Source organism: Podarcis bocagei, assembly GCF_964188305.1.
Source record: "Podarcis bocagei genome assembly, chromosome: 17".
Taxonomy (NCBI): Eukaryota; Metazoa; Chordata; class Lepidosauria; order Squamata; family Lacertidae; genus Podarcis; species Podarcis bocagei.
Window position 1 is genome coordinate 37381868 of NC_138143.1, and position 12807 is coordinate 37394674.

The 12807-nt window shown below is 45.0% G+C and overlaps 1 protein-coding gene across 3 annotated transcripts in view; it reads right to left on the bottom strand.

Moving 5' to 3' along the window:
• GRHPR (glyoxylate and hydroxypyruvate reductase) overlaps positions 1 to 12807 on the bottom strand; it is a 52070-nt gene that overhangs the window by 13794 nt on the left and 25469 nt on the right. The window contains exons 1-4 of one of the 3 annotated variants that reach the window (XM_081176669.1): positions 11527 to 11568; positions 9733 to 9826; positions 5552 to 5619; positions 2709 to 2974 (exon numbers count right to left, since the gene is read on the bottom strand). In XM_081176669.1, the coding sequence (XP_081032795.1) occupies positions 2709 to 2974; positions 5552 to 5619; positions 9733 to 9826; positions 11527 to 11553 (455 nt within the window). In that variant the 5' untranslated portion in view covers positions 11554 to 11568. Of the gene's footprint in view, positions 1 to 2708; positions 2975 to 5551; positions 5620 to 9732; positions 9830 to 11526; positions 11569 to 12807 lie in introns of those variants that run through there. The other 2 variants (XM_081176668.1, XM_081176667.1) reach the window with 2 other exon arrangements.

Sequence of the window (12807 nt, forward strand, 5' to 3'; positions counted from 1 at the left end):
TCTTGTTTTTATGTTGGATGTTGGATATGTGACTGTAAAATTTTAATCTGAAAAACCAAATGAGGAAATTTTAAAAAATGAACTGGGCAGCAGCATGTGAAGAGAGAATCAGCAAGCAGGGAGAGGAGAGTTGGCAGGTTGATGCCCAACTGTTCCACTTCCACAACGGCTGCTTGCTGAGGTTTTCAGCCAGATCTCCTCCTCCTCCTCCTCCACTGCCCTGAGTTGCCAGGCATGTGGAGGATTTGTGGAGTGGGCAATGAGGTCTTTCATGTGGCCCAGGGCAGCATGAGTCACTTGTACGACTTCTGCCTGTGATGAAGTCCAGTGCAACCTGAGAAACACCCAGCCCTCTCCAGCATGTGTGGGAGGGGGGATTTGGGGTAGGGGATTCACATCACCCTGAGCTGCAGCAGGACGCAGAAGCAAGGCCACCCACCCCAGGGGTGGCGTGGAGGGGAAGCATCAATAGTGACCACAAGTTATGGCCTAGATACTGATCTCAGCCAATTTTAGTCTCCTGGTTTGCACAAATGATTAACCATTAGCTGGCCTGGAACAATGGCAGTCTTATTTTAATGTAGTCAGCTGGTCAGCACAAATAGCAGTTTAAACAGACAAAATTACTCCAAGGCAGGGTGGATAAAAAGCAATGTGTTTTTTAAAATAAAAAATAGGATTTTAAAAATTTAAATCAGATTTTTTTAAAATTGTTTTTTTTTAATATAAATTATATTTTTTTAAAAATAAAATGCTTTTGGAAGGAAAATCTTTCCAAAGATAGTTTTCTATTTAAGTTACATTATAGTCCAAATGCTATTCATCAGGAGATATGGGTTTATTTTAATTTTTGGGGATAAAAATTTAGATGTTTATATATGTGTGTGTGCTTGTGTGTACGCACTTTCAATACTGTTATTAAGTATGGTGTCAGGAGATGGTACCCACTTTATCTGGACTATACACACACACATATATGGAAGTGAGAGCTGGACCATAAAGAAGTCTGATCACCGAAGAATTGATGCTTTTGAATTCTGGTGCTGGAGGAGACTCTTGAGAGTCCCATGGACTGCAAGAAGATCAAACCGATCCATTCTGAAGGAAATCAGCCGTGAGTGCTCACTGGAAGGACAGATCCTGAAGCTGAGGCTCCAATACTTTGGCCACCTCATGAGAAGAGAAGACTCCCTGGAAAAGACCCTGATGTTGGGAAAGATGGGGGGCACAAGGAGAAGGGGACGACAGAGATGGTGGGACAGTGTTCTCGAAGCTACCAGCATGAGTTTGACCAAACTGCGGGAGGCAGTGGAAGACAGGAGTGCCTGGCGTGCTCTGGTCCAGGGGGTCACGAAGAGTCGGACACGACTAAACGACTAAACAACAACTATATATGCACCCTGGGTCCAATGCAGGGATGGAAAAGCAAGGGCCCTGCAACTGCTGTTGGGACCATCGATCCCGTTGTCTGCGACTATTGGGCATACTGGCTGGGACAGATGCACCCTCTGGAGGGCTGCACGTTTTTTATCCCTGCTCTAATGCTACAGACAGGCCTGCTTTGCTTAGTAAGCCACCCGCCCACCATTTTATTTTTGCAGGCCATCTTTCCACAGCTCAAACCACGCTCGAGGCGGCTTACAATAGGGGGGGGGGGAATACATAGTCAAAACGTAACAAATGTCGTTCTAAACAATAAATAAAACATTTAAAAGATGTGCAACCATAAATACCCCTCCCTCCCTCTCGGGCGGGGAAGGGCTGATGGAACTCCTCGCTCCAAGACTTTAGCAGCCCCGACGTGCTGCTTAGCATCCCCTCCAACCAGTGCAGCATCTTAATGTAGTGATTTCCCCCTCTGCATCCCTTTCAGAACTCTATTTTTATAAATCATTTGTCCATCCATAGTTCAATTTTTACTACAAGTTTTCTGTCTATCCTACCAATGTATGTAACTCTTTACAATAGCTTTTCCAATAAATTATAAACTTCCCCCATTCTTTATTAAAGAGGTCCTCTTTCTGGTTTCTAATTCTGCCTGGAAGCTTTGCCATCTCGACGTTCATCAGTTTTGTCTGCCCCTCTTCTCTGGTTGGAGTTGTAGACCCTTAGGAACATCTGGTTCAACCCCCTGCAAAACACAGTCAGGGGCAGCCAAAGCAGAATGGCTCCATCAGTGCCGGATTTCTGTATAAACTAAGCCAAAATTCCTTATTTTGGCTGCTGATCCCTTATTTTCGAGGCTGCTGGTCCCTTATTTTCAAATCTGCAAGTTGACAGCTATGTATTGGGCATGCTGGCTGGGACGCATGCAACCTCTGAAAGGCTGCAAGTTTCTTATCCCTGCTCTAATGCTACAGACAAGCCTGCTCTGCTTTGCAAGCCGCCCACCCACCATTTTATTTTTGCAGGCCGCCTTTCCACAGCTCAAACCACGCTCGAGGCGGCTTACAATATGGGGGGGGGGGAATACATAGGCACAACGTAACAAAGGTCGTCCTTAACAATACAAAAAAGCGACAGCAGCAAGCAAAAAGCCTCAAACACACACACACGATTTCCCAAAGGTGTACACGCAAGAGAAGGAAAGAGAGGGGTTCACACGTGCGTGTAGGAGTCCGGGGCCAGCCGGGCGACCTTCCCAAGAGGAGAAGGGGGGCGTGTTTCTCCCTTGCACCCCCAGCCCGTCTCCCCGCCAGCCCACTTACTCTCCGGCCCGGCTCAAGGCCGCCAGCCCCTCCGGGGGGATCCTCCGCGTCACGAAGACCTTCATGAGTCTCTGCACGGCCGCCGCTCTCATGCGCCGCGTTGCAAAGGCGACTCCGGGCGAAGCGGCTCCTTCCCCGCCCCGTAACCCTTGGCCCGGGCGGCGTCCGGCGGAGAGCGGCTTGTTCGGCAGCGCCCCCTGGTGCCCCTCCGCGGCCACGTCCAAAGCGCGCAGACGGCTGGCCTCGCCCAGATGTTGACGCGTGTTCTTTTTTTTTTAAACAAAAATCCTTGTCACTGTGTGAATCCTGCGGGTGAATGGGGCTGAGGCTCAGCCAAATAACATTGGTGGGGTTCTTTTCCAAAGGGCAATGTCCTTTTGTCTGTTTACTTCCTAGCTGTCGCGCTTTTTTTCTGGGGGTACGCGGACCCCCTAAACATTTTGTGGATCTTTGTACTTTGGTTCATTTTCCGTGTTTCCCCCAGTTTGAACTATGAAATGGTGATTTTCTTGAGCATTCTTTTAGGGAAAAAAGCACTTGGTTGCAAGCCAAGCAGATTTAGGTTTGATGAGGTCCTAAGCTGCTGAAGGTAATGGGGCGCTTCATATGTCCAGCTGTCCTTTGTCAACAACAAATTGTCACTGTTTTTTGTGTTGAATATATGCTATACATGGTAATTTATGGACCTAATAGGTATCTAGATATGTATTTTATCAAAGTATTTGCTGAACTGAAATACAATTAAGAAGAAGTATATTAATAGTGAAATAAGGTCTAACTAAAATGATTTTTTATTCATAACAAACTTAATAATGCAAACACATTGGCATTTGGCAATAACAAAAGTTCCTTTAGAAACACAATTTACAAAGGCCCATTACTTACATCATAGCCTACACAACACAAAATACTGTTGCCATATGTAGGTTTTGTTTTATTTATTTAATTTTATTTGTTTTTTATCTTCTATTTTGGAAATGTACATCCAGTTTTTTCCCCTTTAAATTTTTTTGGGGCCCCCCAAGAGAGTGGGGCCCTAAGCTATAGCTTGTTTAGCTTATATGTAAATCTGGCACTGGTTGCCAGTGGCATATGGGGAGTGGTGCGCCCAATTCTTTCATACCTGTAAGGTTATTTATTGGCTGGCTTTTTTATTGCGGAGTGAAAGAATTGGCAGCTTTTTAGTTTTTTAATTAATGGAGACTTTCCTTGTAATATGGCAACAGTGGCAGAGATGGGAAGCCGTCCTTCCAACTATCCAATAGTCACCGCGAACCCATATGCAACCTGGATTTGCAAGCGGGGGCAGTCTTCCTATTATAATTATTTTCCCCTGGTTTGTACTGTAGAACTGATTATATGTTTGTTCCCACTTAGAACTTCCTACGTGTTCTGTGATGTGGGTTCTCATCTTCAGAGGTGTAAATAACAGAAAACTTTTTTTAAAAAAAAACACACCACAAATTAATAAACTTTCCCTTCTTTTAGAAAAAAACCTTTGTAATCAGCAAACACAGAAAACTACTTCTTCTTGTTGCTTGGTCCTTTCTATTGCACATTCATGAGGCTAGAGGACAGCACTAGTACCTACCCTCCAATATTTCTCTGATGGAAATAGGGGTGTTCTATTCCATTATTATTATTATTATTATTATTATTATTATTATTATTATTATTATTATTATTATTATTCCGCCCCTCTGACTGGGTTGCCCCATCTACTCTGGGTGGCTTCCAACATATAAAAATATAATAAAGCATTAAACATTTTAAAATCTTCCCTATACACAGGACTGCCTCCAGATGCCTTCTAAAGGTTGTTGGTGGAGCTGGTTCTCTGTCCATCTGGATGGAGAGCCTTCTGGAAAGAGCCAGGGGTAAGAGTATTTTGAACTAGGACCTTGGAGCCTGGGGTTCAAAACTCCACTCAGCTCTGGAGCTCCCTGGGTGACCTTAGGGCAGTCGCTGTCTCTCAGCCTAACCTACCTCACAGGGGTGTTGTGAGGATAACACAAACAGAGGGGGAAACATGTAGATCTGGAACATCCTCCTTTGAACACTGGGCTGTATGATGAAAGGATTTAAACACACACACACACACACACACACACACACACACACACACAGCCTCACTCACCCCTGAGCCTTTAACAGCAGCCTTAGGAGGGAGTGGGGATGTTGCCAGCATTATCTGACCCATGCCTTCCAGCTGAAATATCTCCCTTGCAAGTACCATATTTTTTGCTCTATAAGACTCATGTTTTCCCTCCTAAAAAGTAAGGGGAAATGTGTGTGCGTCTTATGGAGCGAATGCAGGCTGCGCAGCTATCCCAGAAGCCAGAACAGCAAGAGGGATTGCTGCTTTCACTGCGCAGTGTTGTGGCTCTTGCTGTTCTGGCTTCTGAGATTCAAATATTTTTTTCTTGTTTTCCTCCTCCAAAAACTAGGTGCATCTTGTGGTCTGGTGCATCTTATAGAGCGAAAAATACGGTATTTCCTTTTGTTTGTCCCGAGTCTTTCAGCATTCATTGGATGACTGTGGCGCTGCAGAGAGCACAGTGACAATGATCTAGGGGGGAAGGGGCACCGAATTTTAGCGCCGCACAGGGTGCTCCTGAAATTTGAGAGCCCCAAATCCTCTCCTGCTGCTCCCCCCCTTACCTGTTAGCCCACCCCAATGGCAAATTATCGTAGCAGAGCACAATCTACAATCATGTGATTTTAAGAATAGCTGTGTTGCCATTTGCAAACCAGTTTGAGAGGTGCAAATTAGGTAGTGTTTCCCATTAAAATGTGAACCAAATCAAATTTCTGCCCTTTCCCTAGCAGAATGCCCCATTTACCTGCACACAGAGAGGCCAATACCTTCTGCTGATGTTAGTAAAAGGGCAAGGATGCTGTGACCTGCACACTGAAATAAGATGACAAGGAAGATTATAATGTAAATAAACACTTTGCTTCCATTGAAGGAAATGCTAAGTGACGGGAAGTAAATCAGCTCTGCGATATTGTGACTTCCAAATCCTCACCCCTTTTACCTTTCCTCTCCTGTTTCTCTTCCTGCCTGGTTGAATATATATGGTGGCTACACAGCTGTGATGAGAAACAGGGAATAGGCATTGATAGGATTCAGAAGCGATACATAAATCATATTAGAACAAAGCTTCTGCTGTTTATGCAAATAACCATAGACAGGATCCAATTGGCGGAGGAATGCTGAGCAAGGTGGAAAGTGACTAATAAATGCTATTAAACATGGGTAAATCTGACGTTTCCTCAGTGATGAATAAAAAAAACAAAGCACCATCGAGCGAAAAATATGCAGAGGGAATACATCTAAACGAAGCCCTTCCAGGGCTGTGCCAGGAACTAAGTAGATGCGAATCTTTTGCCTTTGAGGAACAAATGACATATACAATTAAAGAAAATAGCACTGATAAATACTGAGGTGGTTCCCCCCTTCCCCCTTTCAGGAGGCTTTTGATCACTAAAAAATTTGTGGACGAAAAAAGAGGAAGACCCACATCAATAGGAGACGGGAGATACAGAAGTCATTTCCTGCATGGTTACGTACGCTCAGTCTATGGACAAACATTTAGTCCGATACCACACCTCATAGTGCAGAAGGTGGGAAACCCAGAACTCTCCAATGTTGTTGGGGCTCCAGCCCCCATCATCCTCAGCCAACATGGTCGATGGTCAGGGATGATGGGAATTGTAGTTCAACAATGCCTGGAAAGCCACAGGATTCCTGTTCCAGGTCTATGCTGACTGGCAGTGGCCCTGCAGAAGGAATGGGCTATACAGTGGATGCTCGGGTTACGAATGTGATCCGTGCGGGATGCACGTTCAGAACCCGCAGCGCCAGCAACCCGCAGCAGCATGGGTTGCGATTCGGTGCTTCCGCACATGCGCAAAGTGTGATTTAGCGCTTCTGCGCATGCACAACCGCTGAAACCCAAAAGTAACCCATTCCGGTACTTCCAGGTTTTGGAGGTCCACAACCCAAAAAAACGCAACCTAAAGCTTCTGTAACCCGAGGTATGACTGTGTCTAGTTTTCAACTTTGTGATTTATCCACCAGCTAAACATCACAGTAGGGACGTGGGTGGTGCTGTGGGTTAAACCACAGAGCCTAGGACTTGCTGATCAGAAGGTCGGCGGTTCGAATCCCTGCAACGGGGTGAGCTCCCGCTGCTCGGTCCCTGCTCCTGCCAACCTAGCAGTGCAAAGTGCAAGCAGATAAATAGGTACCACTCCGGCAGGAAGGTAAACGGCGTTTCCGTGCGCTGCTCTGGTTCACCAGAAGCGGCTTAGTCATGCTGGCCACATGACCCGGAAGCTGTACGCCGGCTCCCTCGGCCAATAAAGTGAGATGAGCGCCGCAGCCCCAGAGTCGGTCACGACTAGACCTAATGGTCAGGGGTCCCTTTACCTTTAAACATCACGGTATACTGATCTATCACAATGCCTGAAATAAGGAGCTATGTTGTGGCATCGGCTGGCTTAATGGTTTCCCCTTCATCATGATTTTTGCATCACTCCCCCCCCCCCCATGATTCACAATATGTTGCCATGTCAAAAATTACAAAACTGATAGCACAATATAGACTTCAAACTGGTTTGATGTGATGCATCACCCAGCCCTCCTTTGCAGGATTTCAGGCAGGATTTACCGGTACTTCCAGCGCTGCCTGGATATGTTGGGTTGAACCTGGTCTCTTCTACGTGAGCGAAGCAGGCAACCCTATTTAAGATTCATATGGATTCTGAATAAGAGCGAGCATGGAGCAGATCTCTTGGAGGCATGTGCGCATGTGTGTGTGGTGCATGAACACATATGCATACATATTTCATAAAGGGAATAAGTATTCAGATTGGTGTCGCCGAAGGTTTGGTCTGCACAAACATTCAGCGACTAGTTTCCGCAAGTTATTTTCGCTCGGTGTGTTGCGAAGCATCCCTGGAGAATATTCAAATATAGCTCGGCTAGCCATGAATGGTCAGAGTCTCCCTGTGGCAGATTGCTGCTCAGTGGTTTCGCTGCGCCGCTAAGTGATTTTTGCTGGAAACAAATTTATAGTAGCATATCTGTTTCCTCAGAAATCTCAGGCAGGCAACTTGCAAATCCCAATGTCACGCATATTTGCCCCGCTAAGAATGAATTGCATGAGGAATGTTTGCAGAAAGGGGGATGCAAACAGACCTTCGGGTCTGTCACAGAGTGAGAGCGGTGTAGCAGGGGGCTAGAAGGTGGGACTTTATTAGAGTTTGGTCAGAGGCCAAAGTAGGTTTTATTTCACTCGGGTCAAAGACCCAGTTTGGCTGTCCTCTATGTGTGTTTGTGTACACACACAGACACAGACACAGACACACACACAGACACACACACAGACACACACACAGACACACACACACACACAGAGACACACACACAGACACACACACACACACACACACACACACACACACACACACACACGAGGCTGGGAGCCTCAATGGTGCCCCTCTGGAGGCTTCACCCAGGGCATAATAATAATAATAATAATAATAATAATAATAATAATAATAATAATAATAATTTATACCCTGCCCATCTGGCTGGGTTTCCTCAGCCACTCTGGGCGGCTCCCGGCAGAATATTAATAATCATGATAAAAAAAGCAACAAAACATCAAACATTTAAAACTTCCCTAAACAGGGCTGCCTTCAGATGTCTTCTGAAAGTCAGATACAGTGGTGCCCCGCAAGACGAATGCCTCGCAAGACAGAAAACTTGCTAGACGAAAGAGTTTTCCGTTTTGGAGGTGCTTCGCTAGACGAATTTCCTATGGGCTTGCTTCTCAAGATGAAAATGTCTTGCGAGTTCCTGTGGGGTTTTTTCCCTCCCCCCCTTTTTCTAAGCCGCTAAGCCGCTTATCAGCTGATCCGATCAGCAGATAAGCCGCTAAAAGCCGCTAATAGCGCTAATCCGCTAATCCTTCAATGGGCTTGCTTCGCAAGACGAAAAAACCGCTAGACGAAGAGAATCACAGAACGGATTCTTTTCGTCTTGCGAGGCACCACTGTAGTTGTTTATTTCCTTGACATCTGATGGGAGGGTGTTCCTAGCTAGCCCCACCCCCTCCAGCTACAGTTCTGGTTGGGTATATACAAATTGCAGAAAAGCGCAGAAAACAATAGTCTGGTAAAAACATGAAAGCAGTGGCCAGCCAGATGCCTTTGGGGGGCCTGAGAGCAGGATCAGGCCTCCCAAAAGTGCACTCTCCCCTCCTGTGTTTTCCAGAAACTGGTGTTCAGAAGCATATTGTCTCCAACCATGTGGACAGAGAATTGCCATCATTGCTATCTATCCTTATAGTCTTATCCTTCATGAATTTGTCTAATCCTCTTTTAAAGCCATACAAGGTTTTGGCCATCACTGCATCCCGTGACAGTGACATACATAATTGACTATGTGCTGCTTTCTTTTACCTGCCCTGAATCTTTTAATATTCAGAATAATAATAATAATAATTACCATATTTTTCGTTCTATAAGACACACCAGACCATAAGACGCACCTAGTTTTTGGAGGAGGGAAACAAGAAAAAAAATATTCTGAATCTCAGAAGCCAGAACAGCAAGAGGGATCGCTGCGCAGTGAAAGCAGCGATCCCTCTTGCTGTTCTGGCTTCTGGGATAGCCGCGCAGCCTGCATTCGCCCCATAAGACGCACACACAGTTCCCCTTACTTTTTAGGAGGGGAAAAGTGAGTCTTATAGAGCAAAAAATACGGTATATTATATTATATTATATTATATTATATTATATTATATTATATTATATTATATTATATTATATTACATAACATAACATTACATTACATTACATTACATTACATTACATTACATTACATTATTTATACATCGTCCATCTGGCTGGGTTTCCCCAGCCACTCTGGGCAGCCTCCAACAAAATATTCAAAATACAATAAAACATCAGACATTAAAAACTTATGAATAACCACAAGTTCTGCTCTTACCCGATTGCTCATCTACACCAGCAGCAATGACTCTCCGGGGTTCCAGACGTGAGTCCCGATGGGTGTGAGGAGCGGAGATATATGCCGCCTTGAACTGCTTGAAGGAAGGGCAGGATAAAAATGAACAACAAATAAAAGATAAACACAGTAAATAAGCATTGAGAAACCTTAGTCATAATCCAAGGCACAACTATGCTCAAAGACCCCCAAATTCATTGCATACTTAACTCAGTGCTGTCTGGTCCACACAAAATGTGGCAAAGCTTGTTTGCGGTCATTTTTTTAAAATAGCCTAGGGGAGAAAAATACAGTGGTACCTCGGGTTACAAACACTTTGGGTTACAGACGAAGTAGTACCTCGGGTTAAGAACTTTACCTCAGGATGAAATTGTGGGGCGGCAGCAGCAGGAGGCCCCATTAGCTAAAGTGGTGCTTCAGGTTAAGAACAGTTTCAGGTTAAGAACGGACCTCCGGAACGAATGAAGTTCGTAACCAGAGGTACCACTGTAATAGGGGAAAGATGGAGCTGAGGAAAATGAAATGAATTAGAGGGGGGGGGAAACAAATTAGAAGGAGCTACAGTGCTTTCACAGCAATTTGATGCTCCTTTACCTTTTTAAAATATATTTATATATGCTTTTTTAATGTAACAAGAACAAAGGACAGAATGATATTTCAATATGATTAGCTACTCAGTAATTTTGGTGCCCCTTCCCTAAAACCAGTAAGTAAATAAGTAAATATTCACACCATCGGCCACTAGGTGTCTCCATGACACCCCCACCCTAACTTGGTGTCTTTGTTGCCAGAGGTTTTCGGGTTTAGATAAAGGACAACCAGGGCAAGGTGTGTGTGTGTGTGTGTGTGTGTGTGGTAATTGTTGTTGTTGTTTTACTTGTACCCCACCCATCTGATTGGGTCGCCCCAGCCACTCTGGGCGGCTTCCAACGTATGTAAAAACATAATAAAACATTACACCTTAAAAGGTTTCCCTATACAGGGCTGGTATGGCGAGGGAACCAATGGCTTGTATCAGCAGTGTTGCGGAGTTTACAGAAAGGCTTCTGTCAAGGGAATAGAGAGGGGATCAATGTTTGGCAAATGGCAAAATTGCCCCTGCAGCAAAACCCACTCCTACTGCCTCAAAACTGGTCTGGAGAATTAGGACACCCTCCAAAGCAGATCTGGGTGAGGAGCTGCAACTGGGGAGGCAGGGATGGAGGCAGAATCAACGAAACTTGCTTCCCTCTGTGTTTTGCTGGCAGGATGTGACCCAGTGCTTATTTACATGACGAAACTGAGATTATCCACACACACAATTCTGCAGTGTACGACTGCGGTGTCTGGAAGTCGCTCCTCCACTTGGGGGGAACATGCCAAGGAGCCTTGGACAGCAAATTCACGGCGGAACAGTCATCAATAGCTATTATTTATGTTGTTTAAACAAGGGGTGCGGGTGGCACTGTGGGTTAAACCACAGAGCCTAGGGCTTGCTGATCAGAAGGTCGGCGGTTCGAATCCCTGCGACGGGGTGAGCTCCCGTTGCTCAGTCCCTGCTCCTGCCAACCTAGCAGTTCAAAAGCACATGAAAGTTCAAGTAGATAAATAGGTACCACTCCGGCAGGAAGGTAAATGGCGTTTCCGTGCACTGCTCTGGTTCGCCAGAAGCGGCTTAGTCATGCTGGCCACATGACCCGGAAGCTGTATGCCGGCTCCCTTGACCAATAAAGCGAGATGAGTGCCGCAACCCCAGAGTCGGCCACGACTGGACCTAATGGCCAGGGGTCTCTTTACCTTTATGTTGTTTAAAAGAGCTTCCATGTTCAGAGGCAGAATACCAGAGGCTGGTGATTAATGACAGGAGAGGATGGTTGAGTTCATGCTTAATGGTCCTTCAGTCTAATACCCAGCAAAGACTTTTCCTCTTGTAAATATTTCTTGCTGGACAGGGAACCCAAACGGGACACAGGGAGTTCCTGGCTTCATAATGTAAACAATCCCCACAGAGCTAAATTTCCAGGTGTAGCTTTTATACCCTCTGGGGCAAATTGCTATGAAAGCAAATGTACACAGAAGACCACTTTTAAAAGATAGTGTGATCTTTTGGTTTCATTTAAAGGATGAAACCCGGGGACTTTCAAGGTTTTGCAAACCGTCTTTAATGCCGGAGACAACCCCAAGGTCTCTTTGTATTTGAGCAAGGAAAGGCTCTTTGAAAGTTCCCCTGCAAGAGAACATTAGCTGAATTGTCTTTCTATATACACAAAGAAAATGGAAAGTAAAAAGTGCCAAGGTTGATAAGATGTAGAATATTTTATTTTATTTTATTTCTGGGAATGTGCCCATTCTTTAAATGCAAATATATTGGAGATCGTCCCCGCAGATTGCTCTAATGCTCAGTAAGAAATACAGATAATTTTAATGAACCGGCTCCCCCTTCGTAAATGCCAACTTGGCTTTTTCTTCTTCTCTGTCTCTCTCCCTCTCCCCGTTTTTTTAAAAAAGGTCACATTCTAAAAAGATTGCTTATCTCTCGGTGACATTCATGTTCCACAATGAGCAGAACAGCAGCAGCAACATCCCTGCTAATGTCAGAGCTTGTGTCTACAGGCCTGGCGGCATGGCTAAAAGCTTTGGAGAGACACAGAGCAATATGTAATTAATTAGAAAAAGCTATGTTTAACACAAGTTACGGTTGATAGGATTCATCATTTGCCAAGAGGCAAGGAAAACGGCCGGGAAGGAGCTGCTCCAGCCTCCTTGACCGCTGCTCAGTGATTTTCTACATCCATTATCTATATAAGACACTGTTATCTGGGTCTGTACGAGTCAATCTGTTACTGCTCCCTCCCTTTTTAATGCTACTTCAGGGATACTCATTGGAAATATTTTACGCTTGCTCCCTGCAATACATACATATATATATATATATATTGTTTACAAAAATTAGGCACTTCAGGGCAAAGTGCCTCTGAGCACAGGCAAAATCCCTCCCTCCCAAGGGGGAAAGAAGCCTTTCAAAGGGACTTCAGCAAAGTGCACACGCCATATGCAGACAGCCTGCATGAAAGTCTT